This window comes from Pongo pygmaeus, chromosome 13, assembly GCF_028885625.2.
Source record: "Pongo pygmaeus isolate AG05252 chromosome 13, NHGRI_mPonPyg2-v2.0_pri, whole genome shotgun sequence".
NCBI lineage: Eukaryota > Metazoa > Chordata > Mammalia > Primates > Hominidae > Pongo > Pongo pygmaeus.
In genome coordinates this window covers 90,844,065-90,867,171 of record NC_072386.2, presented here as the reverse complement: position 1 = coordinate 90,867,171, position 23,107 = coordinate 90,844,065, and the positions used below count along the sequence as shown (strand labels likewise).

The 23,107-nt window shown below is 41.9% G+C and overlaps 1 protein-coding gene across 1 annotated transcript in view; it reads right to left on the bottom strand.

Moving 5' to 3' along the window:
* TMEFF1 (transmembrane protein with EGF like and two follistatin like domains 1) overlaps positions 1 to 22,256 on the bottom strand; it is a 101,064-nt gene extending 78,808 nt beyond the window's left edge. The window contains exon 1 of the mRNA XM_054502129.2: positions 22,027 to 22,256. Within this exon, the coding sequence (XP_054358104.1) occupies positions 22,027 to 22,228 (202 nt within the window). The 5' untranslated portion in view covers positions 22,229 to 22,256. The remainder of the gene's footprint in view (positions 1 to 22,026) is intronic.
* Positions 22,257 to 23,107: the final 851 nt, after the last annotated feature.

Sequence of the window (23,107 nt, the reverse complement as noted above, 5' to 3'; positions counted from 1 at the left end):
TAGTGATGAATTCAATACAGTCTATAATTAAGGGGCTAAATGTGTCATACAGTCTTTGACTGCTGTAGGAGTTCAAGAGACAGGGGACAAAACTGGATTTGAGGCATAGGGTGCAGTGTCAGAAAAAACAAGACTTGTATTAACCTTGAAAAATTAATAAGGCTTTTTTATCATAATAAAGCTAATATAGGATCATTATAAAGAATTTGGGATATTTTAAATATAGAATGTTCTAATTGCCCACAATATATGAGTAATACTAAAAGACAGAAAAGAAAAGAGAATGTTTTTATCTAGGAAAACAATGTAAGTGAAAGTAAAGAGAAAGTAATTTCATAGTACACACAAACAATATTAATATCAGTGGTTCCAAAACCATGTTCCTCAGGAACACTGGTGTCCTGGACTAGGGTGTACCTTCATTAAAATCAAATATGAAATTTTCTCATTTGCAAAGGAAAAAAAAAATCAACAAAAAAAACTGTTCTCCTTTTTAAGGGGTTTTTTTCATTTATGTTTCTTAAACCTTCAATATCTGAGATTATTTCAGATTTGTTGCTGGCTATCAACTAACATCAGATGATTTCAGATATTTTGCTGGCTAGCAGCAAAAGTATGTTCAACAAATAGGTAAGGAATACCAATACAAATATTCCAACAATGTTTCATGAGAACACAGGTCAGGTCATGAATGTCACAAGCTCATGAATGGACATTTGAAATTGTTTTGTAGTTGCGGCAGTCACTGCTAATTGCCTACCTTGGATCTATTCTCCCCTTCTTACTTAGTAAGAGAACTCCAATTTTGTTCAGGGAAACAAGGTACCCAACTAAATAACCTACATTTCTCGGCCTTCCTCGCTCTGTGTTCATATGTAGGCACTGTCCCTTCCTCCTTCATTCTTCCTCTTTTTTTTCCTTGACTGGAGAGCAAACCTGTTGCCTAAAGTTGCAGCAGCCAAAAGATGATAGAGCAGAAAGACCAGGAGGAGCAAGACAGTAAGATAGAAGAATCATGAAATCACCATACCGCCTGTGGATTTCCTCTTTCCAGACTTACCATTATAGAAAATAATGTATATAAATGAATACATTTTTTAAAAAGCCCTGATCATATAAGCCACCACTGGTCACACCACTGATACATGCAAACATAATTCCAATAGAATGATTGTATTTAATAAGATAAATATTTCTAAGCAACGGTCTTAAAAAATTTTGTGCTACATCAGAGACCACATGACAAAATTAATTTATCAAGAGAATCATGACTTGCTAGTGCTCTGACACCTTATGTTTTTTTGTTTTGTTTTGTTGTTTTTTTTTTTTTTTTTTTTTTGAGACAAGGTCTCGCTCTGTTTCCCAGGCTGGAGTGCAGTGGTGTGAACATGGCTCACTGCAACCTCTGCCTCCTGGGCTCAAGCGATTATCCCACCTCAGCTTCCCAAATAGCTGGGCCTCAGCCTTCTGAGTAGCTGGGGGACACAGGTGTGGACCACCACGCCCAGCTAATTTTTGTATTTTTCGTAGAGACGGGGTTCACCATGTTGCCCAGGCTGATCTTGAATTCTTGGGCTCAAGCCATCTGCCCACTTCAGCCTCCCAAAGTGCTAGGATTACAGGTGTGAGCCACCACACCCAGCTGATTTCTAACGAATTTGAGAACAGAATCACTGCCTTAGCTTAAATCCAATACAGAAGGAATCTATTTTGGGATCATCTTCTGAATGTTCTTTGTTTTCAAGTATTCTGTACAGTACCAGGCATCAAGAGGACATTCTACTACCTGTCAATGATTATGATGATTACGCACCTGCCTTCCTGAAACCAAAATGGAAATTCAGTAAAATGGATAAGCCATTACTAAGGCCCTCAAAAATCAATTCTCCAAATAAAAATGTTTTACACAAAGAAGTACTCACAAGAATTGCTCAGAACAAAATATTTTGCTCTTGTTGCAAATCTGTCCCACAATTCTCAAAATGTAAAACTTGTCTCAAGAATTTCATTAACATTTCAAAGCTAAGAAACAATACACACTAGTGGGAGAAACTCTGCTTTCTATGAACCTGAGCTGCCCAAATTCCCAACTTCTGGCAGCAACAACTAGTTTCAGGCTCTGATTCAAAATGAGATCCAGCAGCCTTCCAGAATGATACTTTTCTACCACTCTTCCATTAAAAAGAAGGTAGTTCTGGGGATCTTATGAGTTAGCTAACACTCATGGAGAGCCAAAAGGAAATAAACTTCATTAGATGTTACATGAGAATTCAGGATTTCTCAATCTGGGCACTACTGACATTCAGAACCAGATAATTCTTTGTTGTGGGGAATATCCTGTACACTGGAGGTTGTTTAGCAACAGTCCTGGCCTCTGCCCACTAGATGCCAGCAGGACCACACCAGCTCTGACAACCAAAACTGTCTCCAGACATAAGCAACCACATCCTGGGGGTGGGGGGTGTGGGGAAGGGGGCAAAACTGTCCCCAGTTGAAAACTACAGTAAAGGGAAAACAAAGACTTTACATCTAATTCTCTGACACAATCACTACAAGGAAAATTAGTCAAATAATCGGCAATCTCAAAAGATCTCAAAATACTGCCACAGCTATTCTCCATTTCAATAGAGGGACCTAAATATATTGATTCCAAGTTTATGTTAAATCCCCCCTCCTTTAATAGTACCTTAACCTCCAGCAGGCCTCACTTCCTCCTTCTTCCTATAGCAACTCTTCTTCTTCAAGGTCAAAGCAACCTCAGATCCAGTGGCTTTTTTCTTAAGTCCTCCAATCCTTTTCTTGACCCTTCTAGAGCAGTTGACACTTCTGGCCTCCCCTTGTAACCAAATAGTCTTCATTATCCCCCCAATTTTCTGACCTCTTTTCATTTACCCACTCCTTTTTCCTTCTCCTATTGCCCAGTCCATGTCAATAACACTCTTAGAACTTATCTCCAACTTAATCAACTCTCCAGATTAACCAAAGTGTGGCATTCTCTATAAAACCTACAGAACAATGCCTATGGCACAACGAATTCTCAAGGCTACTAGGCCCTCTCTAGAACATCCATGAGCACTTTAGCTCCAACCAAGGTAGCTGTTCTTGTGCTTCAAGAGTCAGTTACCCAGCCTATGTAGTTGTTACTACAATTATGTGATTTCAACACTTCATATGAGTGAAAATAAATTACTTCTATGAAAACTAAATTCAAAGACTTGAATAAGGTGAGCTACTTTTTAAAAAAAACCTACAGTGGCATTTAGAATTCTGCATCCACAAGTCTTTAGCTTCCTTTTTAAAGGGATTAAAACTGGAATTTGTAATCAATGCATTATACAAGTGGTTTGTTCAAGAAAGAGGAGGCCAGGCGTGGTGGCTCACGCCTGTAATCCCAGCACTTTGGGAGGCCCAGGCGGGTAGATAACGCGGTGAAGAGTTCAAGACCAGCCTGGCCAACGTGATGAAACCCCGTCTCTACTAAAAATACAAAAATTAGCTGGGCGTGGTGGCACGAGCCTGTAATCCCAGCTACCCAGGAGGTTGAGGCAGGAGAACTGCTTGAACTGCGACCCGGGAGGCAGAGGTAGCAGTGAGTAAGATCGTGCCACTGCACTCCAGCCTGGGCTACAGAGCAAGACTCTGTCTCAAAAAAAAAAAAAAAGAAACTATTCTCAAAGAAAAGTTATGGGCCCTCTTTCAAAACATTTAATAAATACGTATATGTTAAAATAAAATGTTACATGCACTTATGAATCATTTTTGTTACTCTCTACTTTAAATAACTTTCTCAATTAACCAAATAACTACCAGATTCTTATGGGACCAAGAAAAAAGGATCCCTACTGTATAGTAAATGTTCTGCCTTCAACCATCCCATGTGTCATCTCATTTTGTTCATTCTCTGGCAGTATTCACATTCACACCCACCACTTCGAGTCTTCAAACCTGGTTTTCCCAACCATATTAAAGCCATGTCATCTGTTTTTGCTAGTGCTATTTCCAGTCTTCAGAGCATTGCTGGGGAAAGTCCTATAAATTAATGTTCCCTAAGGCCTTATCAACATGTGGAAAACTTTAGTTCATCTCTACTGGATTCTGTATTGACTCCCCACAGAATATGTTCAAACTTTTCACCTTGTCCTTTAAAAAAATTTTTCGTGAGTTTATACTGACTGTCTAGATGTTAGTAGTATTTGGAGAAATCTGCCCTTTTTCAGAAAAGCAAACCAATCCAATCTGACAGGACCCTGCTGGATGGTTTCACTCCCAGAACAAGCCCAGTTTGTTCTTGAACCTGTACCCAACTGCCTACAAAACAATTCCATGATCTCTATACTGAAAATAGCAGAAACATTTAAAATATTTAAACATTTGAAATATTGCACACCAGGAAATGGTGTGGTACAACTATGGAATATTATAAAGCTATTTAAAGATGTATATTATATAATATGGAAATAAGCTTATAAATGTTAAAGTGAAAATGCAGACCACAAAACTATATACACAGACTATGATTTTATATGGAAAACCTGCTAGGCACTGTGATGCAGGCCTGTAGTCCCAGCTACTTTGGAGGCTGAAGCAGAAAGACCAGGAGTTGAAGACCAGCCGGGACAATATAGTGAAACTCATTTCAAACACACACACATACACACATACACACATACACACACACACCCCCCCCCATACATATGAGATAATCCAGCCAGGAATAAACAAAACCGGTAACAGTAACCTGTTACAGCAGTTGAACAATGAGTAATTTCTCCCCTTTTCAAGTTTCTATATTGGTTATTATTTAATGGGGAAAAAAAAAAAACCTCAATGTGATTTCAAAGACAACCCCAGAGACAGTTTGCTACACCACAGACGAAGCATAAGTTTAGACATCAGGAAGGGCCAAGTTTACGTGGTAGTTGTCCTTTTAGAATAATACTTTCCCTTGATATTGTAATGATTAGATAATGTATTCAAAACCAATCGTGCCTAGAACAAGTAGTTATACAACCAATATTCACTTTTTTTCTTTTCCTAGATATGACTTCAACTCCCAACCAATCTGAGGGGCACCTCTAATGACACAAATCACTGAAAATACATTTCAGGGTATAAAATCAAGCAACAGATTTAGCAAATGTTGACTTCAAGTCCCAGGAAATCAGAAGAATTAGAAATTAAATCCTCTTCAACTTGTTTACTAATCATATTAGTTATCTTCTAGTATAAAGATATGAGGAGGAAAAAGAAACTTTACCTAATATTATATGACACAAAACCAAAAGCAGTTTACATTAATATTAAAAAGCATCAACTGCAGAGATGGCTAAAACTTCTCTAAGCTATACTTAACGAAAGAAATTTCACATATGCCACACAATCATCTGACTCCAATATTTTTCATTTCATTTTGCATACTACTGCCAACTACCCTTTGTTAAACCACATTGCTCCTGTCAATCCTCCACCCCCACTCCTGCAATCTTTCCCCACTGCCTACTTTAATTCTAAATGCCTGTATCAGGACTCTCCAGGCAAGGTGACAGGAAGGCAACTACTGCAAGATCAGATGGAAGAAAAGGCCTGGGTACAGAGTTGAGTGTTTAAGGCTCCCAGGGTCTTTCCAGGCCTCGCCAATCCTAGCCAAAGATCTCAGAGCTGTGACACTCTCTTCCTCACGGATGTTTCTGATCTCTGGGGTTCTGACACTAGCTTGGCAAACCATAAACTGAATCTGTTATGGTGCAGTTATTAAAATTAATGATGAAAAATCTCTACATTTCCTGACATGACACATTTAAAGTCAGGCTTTTTAAAATGTATGTAACACAAACTTTTTTTAATGCCTATTTTAAAAATCTGGAAGGTATACCCACCAAAATAGGAACCACAGTTATCTCTCAGTAGAATTTAAGCCTTCTTCATTATTCTGTATTTTTCTGAATTGAGTTTTACAACAAACTTGTATTACTTTTAAAATCAGATAAAGCAATTACATGCTACAGTATATAAGAACCTTGAAAATTATGTAGGCAGGGTACAGTGCCTCACGCCTGTAATCACAACACTTTGGGAGGCCAAGGCAGGAGGATTGCTTGAGCCCAGGAGTTTGAGATCAGTCTGGGCAACATGGTGAAACCCCCATGCAAAAATCTGCCAGGCGTGGTGGCACATGCCTGTAGTCTCAGCTACTGGGGGACTGAGATAGGAGAATCACGAGCCGGAGGTCAAGGCTGCAGTGAGCCGTGATTGCACCACCACGCTCCAGCCTGGAAAAAGAGATCTTGTCTCCAAAAAAAAAGAAAAAGGAAAAGAAAATATTATGTTAAAAGAAATAAGTCAGGCACAAAAGGCTACACATCGTATTATTCCATTTATATGAAACATCCAAAATAAATCCACAGAGAAAGTCTCTATGTGGTTACCAGGGGATGGGGGTGAGGAGTAGTGGGACTGACTGTTAACAGGTAGAAACTTTCTGGGGTGATAGAAATGTTCTATAATTAGATGGTAGATAGTGATGATCACTGCACAATATAGTAAATGTACGAAAACCACTGAATTGTATACTTTAACATGCTGAATTTTACATTATGAAAATTATCTCAATAAAAAATAGAAATAATTTTTAAATCATATAAATCATGCTACTTAAATTTTGGAAAAATTGAAATAAAAAAATTAAAAACAGGCATTATAATATGTTTTTTAAGAGGCACACCCTGGCATCAGACCACCTTGTCCAGCATCCTGGCTCTGCCACTTATCACAGCTGTGTAAGCTTAGCAATTTACCACCCTGTGCCTCCACTTCTTCACCTACAAAATGGGGACAATAACAGTACCTATGTCAAAATTCTGATGGAGGATTAAAGATATGGAAAGCACTTAGAGCAAAATAATAATACACATAATAAGTACTCTATTAAGTGTAAGCTACTATTGTTTTTTATTAGCACCAGTTCTGGAGAAGGTATAGAAAAATGAGCACTCAAACCAACTGTGGAAGTACATAGTGGCACAACCTCTCACGTGTTCATATGCATTGCCATTTTAATTGTCTTTATCCTTTTACCCAACATTTCCAGGAAACTATAACAGATATAAAAGAAAAACATACAAAAACCTATGACCAAGATTGTTAACATCAGCATTTTCTGTAAAACCAAAGTAGAAAACAATCTAAGTGTCTATCTTTTGGGAATTAAATTATTGACATAATACTACACAGACTTTGGTAGAAACACATGTAGTGATATGAAAAGACTACTAAGACCTATTGTGAAAAAAAAAAAAAACACATTGTAAAACTATACATACAGTTATAATCCCATTATTTTGAAACATATACCTGTTTACATATATAAGATTTTGCAGGTATATTCAATACATTTCCTTCATTAAACTATTTTTTAAATCAATAATTAATCTAAACATAAGAACAATGTCCTCTGGTTCTATTTCTAACCACTATCCCTTAGTGTCTGCAACACTAAGTAGAATAGGAGGTAGCCAGAACCCAGGGAAATCACCCACAAAGACGAAAATCTACACAGCAACTTGCATACTGGCACTGAAAAACCTGGTATTAGTGATTTTAAAAGATAATTTTTTAAAGATTTCACAAAATTCTGGTGCATTAGAAAGAGTTCCAGACTTGGGGTTCCAATTATTTGATTAAGTAAAAGTAACTATATGATCTTGGCCAAGTGCTAAATCTGAGAATCCCAGTTTCCTAGAATTAAAAAAAAAAAAAATGAGTATAATAATCCCTTATAGGATTCCAATGGTTATAAGAGATCCTTATAAAAGAACACTGCAAACTATGAAGAAAACTGACTGTTACTCTGGCTGAAACCACCAAAAACAAACTTAAAAAGACACTACCATAACCAGAAACCCTGACAAATTTTGTTGTAAAACACTGAATAATTTTTTTAAAACTAGGTCTAAATAAATGGGAATTAGGATGTGCTTATGGTATAACCTTGAAGTAAACAATGGTAAACACAAGTGTACCACCTAGAAAACACTTCAAACCACTTTAGAGAGAGAAGGAGGCTGGGCGCAGTGGCTTAAGCCTGCAATCCCAGCACTTTGGGAAACCAAGGCAGGCGGATCACCTGAGGCCAGGGATTCGAGATCAGCCTAGCAAACATGGTGAAACTCCACCTCTACTAAAAATACAAAAGAAAATTAGCCAGGTGTGGTGGTGGGCACCTGTAATTCCAGCTACTCAGGTGCCTGAGGCACAAGAATTGCTTGAACCCAGGAGGCAGAGGTTGCAGTGAGCCAAGACAGTGACACTGTACTCCAACCTGGGTGACAGAGTGAGACCCTGTCTCAAAAAATACTAATAAATAAAAATTAAAAATTTTTTAAAAAATAAAGAGAATGAAGAAAAAAGCTATCAAAAATGAATACAGGACACTAAAAGATTGAGCTGACTTGTGAACAATAAAGAATCTAAATATATCAACTGGGCTATAAACAACAGAACTGATAAAGCAACATTAGCAGTTTAGTTTCACGTGCAAAACAATATTAAATGAAAGCTGACAAGGCAAAAATAAACTGAACTTAAAAATCCCTAGCCAGGCACAATGGTTCATGCCTGTACTTTGAGAGGCTGAGGCGGGAGTATCACTTGAGCCCAGGAGTTCGAGACCAGCCTGGGCAACATAGGGAGACTCCATAACTACAAAAGATAATTTTTAAAAATTAGCTGGATATGGTGGCACACGCCTGTGGTCTCAGCTACTCAGGAGGCTGAGGTAGGAGGATCAGTTGAGCCTGGAAGGTCAAGGCTGCAGTGAGCCATCATGCCACTGCACGCCAACTCCGACAACAGAGAGAGACGTTGTCTCAAAAAATAAAAATAAAATATCCCAAAAGGAGATCTGACCTCTGAACAACAGTGGCTCCAGCATACACAGAAAATGCAAAGCAAAACAACATGAATATTTTTTTAAAAGTTCAGGCCGGGTACTGTGGCTCACGCCTGTAATCCCAGCACTTTGGGAGCCCGAGGCGGGCCAATTACCTGAGGTCAGGGGTTCAAGACCAGCCTAGCCAATATGGTGAAACCCCATCTCTACTAAAAATACAAAATTAGCTGGGCATGGTGGCGCGCGCCGGTAATCCCAGCTACTCAGGAGGCTGAGGCAGGAGAATCACTTGAACCTGGGATGCAGAGGTTGCAGTAAGCCGAGATCACGTCATTGCACTCCAGCCTGGGCAAAAAGAGCAAAACTCAAGTTCAAAAATTTTCTGATGAAAAATGAAATAATTTAGCATAAACATTGACATTAAAGAAGAGAATGGCAATTATCCCAGATTTCCTCTTCATATTTTTCCATATTCCTCAAATTTTCTACACAGATTATATACTGCTTTTATAACAAAGAAAAAAAGGTGTGGGTTTTTTCCCTTTTTTAATCCATGGAAAAGACAGACTCAGAATATTTGCAAAAAAAAAAAAGAGAGAAATTGAGCTGTGGTTGAAAATATAATAACCTGCCAAAGTTTTTAAAGGTACAAGAATATGTTAAGAACTTTAGAACCTTAAATGACTTCTGAAAAAATGACAAGGCTGCTGAGCCATGGAAAATACATGATACTTTTTAAAAAATAAATGAATTTGAATAGTAGCAAAGGAATTACAATAAATTAAGTTACCTAATAAACTAAAAGCATATACGGAGAGAATTTTCAGATTTAAGTATAGAATTTCCAAGTACATAAGAAGTATGCCAAGCCCCTAAATGCTCAAGAAGCTAATAACAGAATAATATGAATAAAGAAAATAGTTAAGTTAAAACAATGTTTCTAACAATGTAAAAAATGAAGGGGGATAAATGGGTTGAAGTTATCTCCCAATCCAGCTTAAAAGAAATTGAGAATTTAAATTCCATTAAAGAAACCACATATAGAAGGAAAATGAAGGATAACAAATAGGAACTTAAATGAAGATGGTTGGTTATAACAAAGAAGACAATAACAAAGGTTGGTGAGGATGTGGAAAATGGAACGTTCATACATAGCTGATGAAAATGTAAAATGCTGCAACCATTCTATAGCAGTTTGGCAAATCTTCAAATGTTAAACATAGAGTTTTACAGGGACAGCAGTTTGGCAAATCTTCAAAATCTTAAACATGGAGTTACCAGGTGACCCAGGAATTCCACTTCTAGGTGGAATACATACACCCAAGAGATATGAAACCATGTATTTACACAAAAACTTGTACATGAATATCCATGGTGGCATTATTCATAATAGTCAAAAAGTGAAAACAAAAAAATGTCTATCAACAGATGAATGGATACTGAATGGATAAACAAAATGTGGTATTATCGAGACAATGAAATATTCAGTCAAAAAAAAAAGGAATAAAATTCTGATACATCCTACAACATGGATTAACCTTAAAAACATTATGCTAAGTGAAAGAAGCCAATTATAAAAGGTCATATTGTATGATTCCATTTATATGAAATGTCCAGAATAGACAAATCTACAGCAAAAGATAGTAAATCATGGCCAGGGTTGGTGGCTCACGCCTGTAATCCCAACATTTTAGAAGGCCGAGGCAGGCAGATCACTTGAGGTCAGGAGTTTGAGACCAGCCTGGCCAACACAGTGAAACTCCGTCTCTACTAAAAATACAAAATTAGCCAGGCGCAGTGACAGGCACCTGAATCTCATGCTGAGGTATGAGAATCTCTTGAACCAGGGAGGCGGAGGTTGCAGTGAGCCAAGATCACACCACTGTACTCTAGCCTGGAGGATAGAGACTCTGTTTCAAAAAAACAAAAAGATAGTAGGTCAGTGGTTGCCTAGGGCTGGATGAGGAGAGATGAGGATTGGGGAGTGACTGCTAAAGAGTGTAAAGCTCCTTGGCCAGGCGCGGCGGCTCACACCTGTAATCCCAACACTTTGGGAGGCCGAGGCGGGCGGATCACCTGAGGTCAGGAGTTCAAGATCAGCCTGGACAACATAGTGAAACCCCGCCTCTACTAAAAATAAAAAAATTAGCCGGGCATGGTGGCGGGCACTTGTAATCCCAGCTATTCGAGAGCCTGAGGCAGGAAGAATCGCTTGAACCCAGGAGGCAGAGGTTGTGGTGAGCCAAGATCGCGCCATTGCACTCCAGCCTGGGCAACAGAGACTCCATCTCAAAAAAAGAAAATGTAAAGTTCCTTTTGGAGGAGATGAAAATGTTCCACAACCTTGTGACTATAGTCAAAAACACTGAATTGTGCAATTTAGAAAAAAGATGATGATGGAGGGTAGCACAGATATGAATTACTTAATTTAATGTAAATGAGTTGAATGTCACTGAAAGCAGAATGATCTATAACTCTATTGGGAAACAAATCCCAACACCTAAAAACTAAAATATAAACACAAATCCAGAAAAGGTCGGGTCCTATGATAACTTCAAGAGATACCTGAAATCTACTCTATACAAAGGTAAAAAGTACAATAAATTATGATACAAAATAATGTTCAATGTATATGTCCTACATAGAATAACAAAAATATAAGAAAAACTGAAAAACTGTGAAAAATAAACCTATCATTATAAGCGGAAGTTTTACTATTTAATTAACAGGAGATGACAAAACAAAAAATTTAAAGTATGGAACTAATATAAAACATAAATTAACCCTCTCCCCTTGGTAGGGGCCAACTTGACAGAGCCAAGTTCAGAGAAAAAAAAAAAAAACAAAGACAGAGAGACGATAGAGAGAGAAAGAGTAGATACAGAAAGAGAGACTTAAAGCAAATGTGGTAAAATCTTAATTGGGGAATCTGGGTATACTATTACATTTTTCTAAGTTTGAAATTATATGAAAATAAAGTAAACTTAAGTAAAACTAGTAATATAACATGGAGACTGAGAAGTCAAGGAAATAACTCTTCTGGATAGAAGAATCTTTCACAAAATTTGTTTTCATACTAGAATACAAAGATACACCTTGTTTGTTTGTTTGTTTGTTTGTTTTTTGAGACGTTGTTTCTCTCTTGCTGCCCAGGCTGGAGTGCAACGGTGCAATCTCAGCTCACTGCAACCTCCACCTCCCAGGTTCAAGCGGTTCTCCTGCCTCAGCCTCCTGAGTAGCTGGGATTACAGGCATGCGCCACCATGCCCGGCTAATTTTTGTATTGTCAGTAGGGACGGGTTTTCGTCATGTTGGCCAGGCTGGTCTCCAACTCCTGACCTCAGGTGATCCACCCGCCTTGGGCTCCCAAAGTGTTGGGATAACAGGCATGAGCCACTGCACCTGGACACACCTAGTTTTAATATGAAAACCCAGAGATTCCATATGACACATTCTTAGACCATAACGCAAAATCATGAAAAAACCCACCTGTAACATATATAAACTCATGTGTTTCACAATGAGAGAAATTTTATCATAAATGACAATGGAGTTAAAGAAACATAATGATCTATATCCACCTAAAGAATTTAGAAAGAGACAAAAGGGAAAGTTTAAGGGATAAAATTAAGAAAAAAAATAGACATAAAAACGTCAGAGAGTATTTCAAGGACAAAGAGTTAAAAAGAAGAACAATACAGTAGAACTTACAAGGAGTACAGGCAGGAAAGGAGTTCAGACCAAAACACCTAGGCACTGGAGAAATAAGGTCTCCCATCCAAACATGTAATTATGAATAACAGGAATGAGGGAATGTATACCAATTTGACTCTCCTCCAAACAGGCTCTCCATCTCAAATTAAGAGCATCACAATTCACCCCACCATCTATAGCAGGAGATCCAGAAGTTTAGGCAGAAAAAGATCAATACAAGAGCCCAGCTGGTTGAGGACTGGGCAAAGTAAAGAGCTCATGCCTCACTAGACAAAACTGACTGATTTTTGCAATGTGGAAATAAAAGCCCAATGTTGACAGTACCTCCAAGTTTAGAAGAGAATGCAGTCCAGAAGTGGTGCTTCACGCCTGTAATCTCAGCACTTTGGGAGGCCAAGGAGGGCAGATCACTTGAGGTCAGGAGTTCGAGACCAGCCTGGCCAACATGGCGAAAACCCGTCTCTACTAAAAATTCAAAAATCAGCCAGGCGTGGTGGTGTGCACCTGTAATCCCAGCTACCCTGGAGGTTGAGGCAGGAGAATCGCTTGAACCCGGAAGGCAGAGGTTGCAGTGAGCCAAGATTGAGCCACTGCACTCCAGCCTGGGCAACAGAGCAAGATTCTGTCTCAAAAAAGAAAGAAGAAGAAGACGACAAAGAGTAGGCAGAAAAATAGATTGCCAAGTGAAACCTCCAGATTTTTAATGGCTAACAACCAATGTAACTTTTTTAAAAAACTGTGCAGGCTAGGCTGGGCGCTGTGGCTCACGCCTGTAATTCCAGCACTTTGGGAGGCTGAGGCAGGCAGATCACAAGGTCAAGAGATTGAGACCATCCTGACCAACATGGTGAAATACAAAATACAAAAATTAGCCGGGCATGGTGGCATGTACCTGTAGTACCAGCGACTCGGGAGGCTAAGGCAGGAGAATCGCTTGAACCTGGGAGGCAGAGGTTGCAGTGAGCTGAGATCGTGCCACTGCACTCCAGCCTGGCGACAAAGCTAGACTCCGTCTCAAAAAACAACAACAATTAAAAAAAAAAAAAAAAAAAAACCTGTGCAGGCTAAACAAGTCCTCTCAATTCTTCCCATTTCTACTGTTATCTTTCATCGTACCGCCAGGCTCTTCCCTTCTCCATTCCATCTTCACCAATTTCAGACTTTGCTTTCTAAAAGCACAATGTCACTGAAATCCTTTAAAAGCTTCTTGATGTCTTTGAACCAAATGCCAAACCTTCAGATGGGCCTTGAAGACCTTAACGTGGTAGCATAATCTCCTGCCTTAATCCCCGCAACTTAGTATTTTGAAAAGACTCCCTTCTCTTTTCCACCTTTGTGCCTTTACTAAAGCTATTCCTTCAGCCTAGAATACCCTTCCTAAGACGTATTCTATGTTCATTCATCTATGTTCAGCTTCTATGTTCATTCAGCCATTAATCTATTCCACAAATAAATATGTAATGGGCACCTAACTTTGTACCAGACACCAATCTGGGCACTGTCAATACAGCGGTAAACAAAACAGATAAAAATCTCTGCCTTCATAGATACATACAGAGACAGAAAACAAGTAAAACATATAGTATGTCACAAAGGAAAAGGTGTTCTAGAGCAAGAAAAAGCACGAAGGTTAGGATGTGAGAGAGACATTGTGGATGGAAGGTGGAGAAGGTTGTAATTTAAGGCACCACTGAAGGTGACACTAGAGCAAACACTTGTAGCAACTGGGACAAGATGATTTCAAGCCAAAGGAACATCAACAGCAAAGAGCAAACACTTGTAGGAACTGGGACAAGATGATTTCAAGCCAAAGGAACATCAACAGCAAAGGCCTCAGGCAAAAGTGTGTCTGTTGTTTCCAGGTGATGTTCCACTCTCCCCATACAGCCCAGTTCGAGTGCCACTTACTCCAGGAAACCAGTTTTGATTCCTACAAATCAGAATTATACATTCCCATGACACCATATCTGTATCTTCCTCAGGGCACCTTGTACAGTGGAAACCCTCTTTTCAAACATATACAAGAGCGATCATTGATCTTTTTTTTTTTTTTTTTTTTTTTGAGACAAAGGCTCGCTCTGTTGCCCAGGCTGGAGCGCAGTGGCACAATCTAGGCTCACTGCAAGCTCCGCCTCCTGGGTTCACGCCATTCTCCTGCCTCGGCCTCCCGAGTAGCTGGGACTACAGGCGCCCGCCACTACACCCGGCTAATGATTTTTGTATTTTTAGTAGAGACGGGGTTTCACCGTGTTAGCCAGGATGGTCTCTATCTCCTGACGTCGTGATCCGCCCGCCTCGGCCTCCCAAAATGCTGGGATTACAGGCGCGAACCACCACCCCCGGCCAATCATTGATCTATTAATCAAAAAAGTCAGTTAAGGCAGAAACCATTTAAAATGATATCTATTTTAGCCATTTTAATCTTAAATACACAATTATACATTCATTTCCCAATGTAGCACCAAGACCTTTTTTTGAGTGTAAGTTTGCCAAACACAGTTCCCCACTTCCTTGGATAAATCACACCCACAATCCATTAGATCTAGAATGTCCATTTTCCTTTCCTTTAGGTAGAACAGGGACTTAAAAATACTTGCAATGTTTTCTGGGAAATCCTTCCAAAAGTTTACAGGGTTTCTCCACTTTGTTTCAGTTGTCTTGACCATAATTTAATTCATTCAGAGGTAATTCTTTCAGCTTCTTGTCTTTATCAAGTCTTTTCAAAGCATTTCGTAAAAACAACTTTTTGTATTCATATTTCATTGATTTGAGTAATATTTATTAAATTATATTTATAATTACCACTGGTATAAATAAGTTTGAAAACAAATACAACTGACTCTTGCTTAGTAAGTAGAAAAATCAAATGACACACGAACAATGAGAGCTAACTTGGCATTTGAGCATCTTTGTGCTTGCTGTGGGAATTGATTAGTATGATTTACTAAGGGAATGATTACTCCAAGATGTCAAAATCAAGCCCAGCAAAGGATCTGAATAGACATTTCTCCAAAGAAGATATACAGATAGCTAATACATTCATTAAAAGATGCTTAATATCACTAGTCATTAGGAAAATACAAATAAAAAAGACACTGATACATAACTTCACACCCACTAGGATGGCCAAAATCAAACAGACAGACAATAACAAGTGTTGGAGAAGATGTTAGAGAAATTAGAATCTTCAAACATTGCTGGTAGAAATGTAAAATGGTGCAGCCACTTTGGAAGACTGTTTGGTAATTCCTCAAAATGTGAAACACAGAGTTACCATATGACCAAGCAGTTCCACTCCTAGATACATACACAACAGAACTGAAAACATGTGTCCACACAAAAACTTGTCCATGAATGTTACAGCAGCATTATCCATAACAGCCAAAAAGTAAAAACAACTCAAATATCCATCAGTAGATAAATGGATATGCAAAATGTGGTTTATCCATACAATGGAATATTATTTGGCCATAAAAAGGAATGAAGTTCTGATACACACTACAACATGGATAAACATTGAAAACATTGTGCTGAAGGAAAGAAGCCAGACACAAAAGAACACACCTCATATGATCCCATTTGCATGCATATCTAGAATAGGCAAATCCATAGAGACAGAGAGTAGATTAGTAGTAACCAGGGACTGGGGAGGCGAGGAATGTGGAATGACTGTTAATAGGTATGAGGTTTCTTCTTGGGATGATGAAAATTTTCTGGAATTAGAGAGTGGTGACAGTTGTACAATTTTGTGAATATACACAAATCCACTTAACTGTACCCCTCTTAAAAAATCCTATCTTGTTCGTGTTCAATAAATGCTTACTGATGGGGAATGCTGTGGTGAAGCAAGCCCAGATGTGGTAAACAGAAACTCCCACTGTATATATCTGTAAGAGGCTAACCACCTCTGTAAGACTATAAGGCCCTTGAAAGCAGAGAAGCCTTCTCATATATTTCCCTTAACATCCAGTATATTAGATTACACTATACAGTATTCAGTCAAGGTTTGCTAAATTAATTATTATCCATCCACATTTTACACACCAGGGATCTAGAAGAAAAAAAGCCCTGCCCGAGATTCCCCATTAATTCGAAAAACTCACTTTTTATTCCCGAGAATCCTGAATTGCCACAAATAAGGCACTTCTCATAATCTGACATTTATATCATCCATTAATACCATTCCTACTACCATATAACAATCCAGAGGACCCACTTCTAGTTAAAACCCATTTCAAATTCTCCACCTTATATCTATCACCAAATGCCACTTACTGGTCTCTCAGTATGTTCTTCTGCCTCTTTAACCATATTCCCTAAGCTAGAAATGCCCCCATGTGGTTAGCCTCATTTGTTCTTCTCAAATATCCTAGAGCCAAAAAGGACCATCATCATCTTCATGTTACAAATGAAAAACTAAAAAAAGTCAGTCTAAGGTTACCTGGTCTCCTAAATTCAGGTTTATCTTTCTTCACATATGTCATGTATTTCCAAGCTTTTTTTCTCTTTGGATAACTGGGAACTTTCTGGTAAGTTAGCTTTAAAAAAAAATAAGGATAAATAAAAAAGATATAAAATCAAAGTTTTTCTTTTAATCGCAATAAGTCTGAAGTCCAGAATGAGTGGAGAACTGGGGCAAGAGAACAACAAAAAAAGTTTTGTTCCAGCCTGGGCATCATGGCGAAGCCCTGTCTCTACTAAAAACACAAAAAATTAGCCGAGTGTAATGGCACGCACCTGTAGTCCCAACTACTCAGGAGGCTGAGAATCACCTGAACCCAAGAAGTTGAGGCTGCAGCAAGCTAAGATTGCATCACTACACACCAGCCTGGGCGACAGGAATGAGACCCTGTCTCAAACAAACAAACAAACAAAAAAGTCTTGTTGAGAACAAGAAGAGATGAACCAAAGGCCCACTGCTTAGGGAAGCTGCAATATCAAGAGACAACAGGGCTAATTCCCTATGCTTCATCTTCATCAAGAAGCATGATCTTCAAGCTAGGGAGGTCAGAAATCTGATAAAAGGAAACCAACTTCTAAGGTAAGTGGCATGGATAGAGGACAGTAACAGAATACAGAGCTAGTTCAAAAGAATAAGCTTTCTGATCCAAACAACTCACACTCCATGATGCTGAAAAAACTTTTACGTCTGCCTTAAAAACTACCACAAATTATCTAAGCTACCTTGACAAGGTGCCAGAAGACCAGAAATAAAATAAATAAAAATAAACACATGCTCAAATTTCAAAAAAGGGGAAATGCAGGCCGGGTGCAGTGGCTCACGCCACAATCCTAGCACTTTGGAAGGCCGAGGTAGGCGGATTGCCTGAGCTCAGGAGTTCGAGACCAGAATGGGCAACACAATGAAACCCCATATCTACTAAAATACAATTAGCCAGGCATGGTGATGTGCGCCTGTAGTCCCAGCTACTCGGGAGGCTTGAGGCAGGAGAACTGCTTGAACCTGGGAGGCAGAGGTTACAGTGAGCCGAGATCATGCCACTGCACTCCAGCCTGGGCGACACAGCAAGACTCCATCTCAAAAAAAAAAAAAAAAAAAACAAGGCGGAATGCAGATCCAGAAAAACGTCTATGGGTAAACCTGCCATGTAACTGCTGAAAAATTCTAAAATGGATAAATAAGTTTTTGAATACAGTAAAATGAGAAAGCCACCATCAGCTCTTTATTAAAGCATGCTATACAACATGTGCTTTTTGTTTAACAGGATTACTAAAATGGAAAAAGGGAGGATGACAGGATGATATATACACATAACAATCTAACAAGACAATCTGAAAGAATCTTTTAAATAATAGGCTGGTGAACAAAATGGGAAAATGTTGAACAGCAGAAGTTTGAAAATCTGTTAAATTCAACTAACAGGATGCATAGCTAGTTGAACATCTGGTTGACTAACGTAACATCAACCAAGTTGGTAGAAAGTCTCCAGTAATATGTCGCAGGGTTCCATCCTTTTTCACAATCTAGACAACTTCTATTAATTTAATGAAGCCATAGAACTGCTCTTCACATTTGCAAGTGAAAAAAACCTGTGAGTGACCCAACACACACAGCCTGACCGAATCAGCTCCAGAAAGCTCACAGTAGGCTGAAATGATGGTCCAAAACCAAAAATGAATATCTACAGGGAATCGAGGGCTGTGTTTAGTTTTAAAACTGAAATAGGCCGGGCGCGGTGGCTCACGCCTGTAATCCCAGCACTTTGGGAGGCCGAGGCGGGCGGATCACGAGGTCAGGAGATCGAGATCATCCTGGCTAACACAATGAAACCCCGTCTCTACTAAAAATACAAAAAATTAGCCGGGCATGGTGGCGGGTGCCTGTAGTCCCAGCTACTCGGGAGGCTGAGGCAGGAGAACGGCGCGAACCCAGGAGGCAGAGCTTGCTGTGAGCAGAGATCGTGCCACTGCACTCCAGCCTGGGTGACAGAGTGAGACTCCGTCTCAAAAAAAAAAAAAAAAAAAACTGAAATAGGCCAGGCACATTGGCTCACACCTGTAATCCCAACACTTTGGGAGGCCAAGGTGGGCAGATCACTTGAGGTCAGGAGTTCAAGATCAGCCTGGCCAACATGGTGAAACCCCATCCCTACTAAAAATACAAATTAGCCCGGCATGGTGGTGGACGCCTGTAGTCCCAGCTACTCCAGAGGCTGAGGCAGGAGAATTACTTGAACCCAGGAGTCAGAGGTTGCAGTCAGCCAGGATTGTGCCACTGTACTCTAGCCTGGGTGACAAAGTGAGATTCCATCTCAAAAAAAAAACATGACAGAGTAAACTTCAGTTTGTGGGGGGATACCTAGATAATAAAAGCTACTAAACAAACTGTGCACAATTTCGAGCTGCATTAATAGATGTGTGTGTCCAGACTGTATTCCTATGGTTCTCAAACTTACCAACTAAAAAAAAATTTTTTCCATATGAATCGTTCCCAAATCTTCATCCTAAACAGTTACAACAAGAATCTACAAGTATCATTTAGTTAAAACTCTAGCTTTAGACCCAGTTATTCAAGTATATCTTACTGCTAGAAAACATTTTATTTGATCAGCTTAATTTATTGACATTTATATCAGTGATAAATACGCTTGAAAGAAGACTCAGATATTACTACATCCAAGTCTCTTTTTTAAAAGGAAAGGAAACTAAGAGAAATTAAGTAACTTGCCCCAAATTACACAGCTGCTTAACAAGGACCATGACCCCTAGATCAGTCCCCTTTTTCCCACACCGCGTGTCACCCACCCCTCCTCTTCAACGCATAGTACCCCAGGGTGACTAACTGAGACCCAAGCTTCACACACACACACACCACACAAAAACACAGGTTCACTTCTCGGGCCCTGGGACTTTCCCTGCCCATACCCGAGGTCACTCCAAGCCCCTACATTCCATCTTAGAACCCAAAGAACACACACACACACACACACACAGTCGCTCTGCATCACCAACCCGCATCCTCAAGGGTATCCATCCCTCTATTTCTTTTATTTCCTTTCTTAAAACTTGAGCTATGCAAGTTAGAAAGTATACACAAAAACATCCCATCAAGACACACTATATTTTGGTAAGAACAAATTAGCTTAGCAAGAACAAATACCCGCGACACATTAGCTGGAAAAATATTGACATGGTGCGATCACTTACAAGTTTGATAATTAATATTTGTTACATAAAAAGGCACTCTAATATACAACTGGTTTTTATTCTTAAAGTATGATTATGTAATAAAGTATTACCCCATATCCCGTTCAAAATCAGAAAAATAACGGAAAAGTTTTTTCACAGATGGAAATGCTTTTAATGGACATGCCATTGTTTACTGTGCTCAAAACTGCCATTCCCCTCATAAAACATTACCATATGAAAATTATTAAAAGATTTAAGGCCTTCAAACCTAAATAGCGGGCCAAAGGCTTGCTTCATTTAGGGTAGCATAAGCATCTGCGCTGAGACTCTCTTGCTCCTTCCTCACTCTTCCAGAAATAATGCCCCTTCAAGAGCCCAAAGGTATAAAGGTTGTCCGGCAGATTCCCAGTGGCCTTATGTTCCTCCTTCCTCCCCCTACTCCGCCTTGTTTTAAAGAAGACAAGAGAAGGCTCCAGAATTGATAAAAGGGCAAGTTAGCAAGGATGTGTCTTATGATCACTACCATCTGCTATGCCAGCTCCAAGAGGACCCTCCACTCAAAAAATGAGACCTGAATGCCTGTCTTTGCCCCAGGGCGATAATCCTTGTGCGCCTCTGGGACCCCTTTAGAAATGAAGAGGAACTTTACTGCTGGGACCCTCCTCCCCAGTGTTATCCATTAAAGCCCCAGCAAGCTCTTTGTTTCCAACAGCTGTGGGGGGTAAGCGGCCTTGGAGAGAGGGGAGAGGTCACTCCCTTGCTCCCACTGCTGCCAGTATCCAGGCCCTCCCGCAAAACACACACACACAGGCACAGCATCTTCCCTGGGACCCAGTTCTCTCTTTCCACACTTTAATAACCCAGGGTTACACCTTGCTACACAAGGGCATTCCCTGAGACCTAATTTCCTCTTTCTACATCCAAACCCTACACAGGATGATGACTCCCAAGCCCCCTCCCCTTTGAAAAGACATAAATGGGGTTCGCTATAGGGCACCCATCCCTCCTCTTCAATGCATACCCCAGGGTGACTAACTGAGCCCCAGGCTTCACACACAACACACAAAAACACAGGGTCACTTCCTGGGCCCTGGGACTTTCCCTGTTCATATCCACAGACCCGAGGTCACTCTAAGCCCCCAGATCCCATCTCAGAACCCAAAGAACACACACACGCGCGCGCGCACACACACACACACACAGTCACTCTGCATCGCCAAACCGCGTCCTCAAGGCAATCCGTTCCTTTTATCTACACGACCCCCACCCCCGAGACCCCAGTGCCTTAAGGAAGAACCTCCCCAACACATCAGCACATGGTCACTCCCCTGCCCTCACCCCGCCCAGCCCCTCGCCGTCTCCCACCCACCGCACTCCGCACACACACACAGATCCCTGCCTGGGGCCGCCCTCCCTGCCCTGAGCCTTCACAACACAAACACGCGCTCCCGCGAGCACACCCACGACCACACCGGGAGCCCCTGCCGGCCGCTCAGCCTCGCCAGCCCCGGCCCCACCGCCTCCCCACACGCCGAGCCGCCCTCGCCCAGCCAGTCGACACACTCGGACGCACCCACGGCCACTCCCATCCCCAGCGCCGGTCCCCAAGCCACACCGCACGCTCGCGTCCTGCCCTCCGCCCTCGCTCACCCTTGGGCCCAGCTCCCTGGGACCCCCACGACGGGGTCTTTCCCAGCCCGGCCGACCGCAGGGACCAGGAGGGAGGCGGCAACGGAGGGGTGGGGAGACCTAGGGCCGGCTCTGACCGGTCCTACCTGAGCAGTTGATGCTCTTGCCTTTGCCGCCGGGACAGTCCCCGCCGCCGCCGCCGCCGCCGCCACCACCCGGGGGCTGGTTGGACGCGCGGCTCCCGGGCAAAGAGAAGGCGAAGAGCAGAAGCACCGACGTGTAGCAGCAGAAGGCGAGCGGAGGCGCGGCAGGCAGCCGGAGCGGCGCCTCAGCGGCCGCGGCGCCCATGACTGGTGCCCCTGGACGGCGGGAAGCGCAGGGAGCCGCAGGCCGGGGGCATCCAGCCGCGCGCCCAGAGCCCCGCCGCTGCCTCGGTGCCTCCTAGCAGCCGCGCCGCTGAGCCGGGGAGCAGCCCGTCAGCATCCCCGCCCCACCCGCAGCGCCCGCCAGGCCCGGGCCCGCGGCGCTCGGGACGGAGTCGGTGGGTCCGGGCGCGTGCGAGGGTCGCGGGCGCGCAAGGGTGCGCGCGAGGGTGCGAGCCGGCGTGGGGGAGACCGCGGCGAGGGGAGCGGGCGGGCGCGCGCGCGCGGCGGGCGGGGGTCGCGGGCCGGAGGCAGGCCCAGCCTCTTGTTCGCCTCCTCGCCTTCCCTTTGTGTCCGTGGCCGTTGCCACCGCGTCACAAAGACCCCAGCCCGCCCGGTGAGGGGCGCGTGACGGAGCCGCCGGCGGGAGGGGTGGCTGCGACCCCGCCCCGCGCACACCCCCAGCTCCCGCGCCGACAGCTCCGCCCCCGGCCGCGGCCGGCGCCGCCTCCAGGGGAGCTATTGTTCCTGCGGCAGGGCAGGGGCGCGGGGGCCGGGGTTGGGGCCACCCCTCGGCGGTAGGCAGCACCGTAACAGACTTGTTTGCCGCCCTTTGTGAGCGGTTTTTGAAGCGTTTCCTTCGCCCAGCAGCAGGGCTGGGAATGAGGGCAGGTGGTCTGTCATATATCTATAATAGTTTTTAGGTGGAAGAAACTGAGTCACGGAAGAGGTAAAGGTGACTTGTCCAAGGTTGCATACCAAGAAATGGGCAGGACCAGGATGGGGGCCCAAGTTCTGACTCTAGCCATGCAGTTCTCAGAGATGTTGGGTGAATGGTTACATTTCTAGATTCCTCATCCCCACC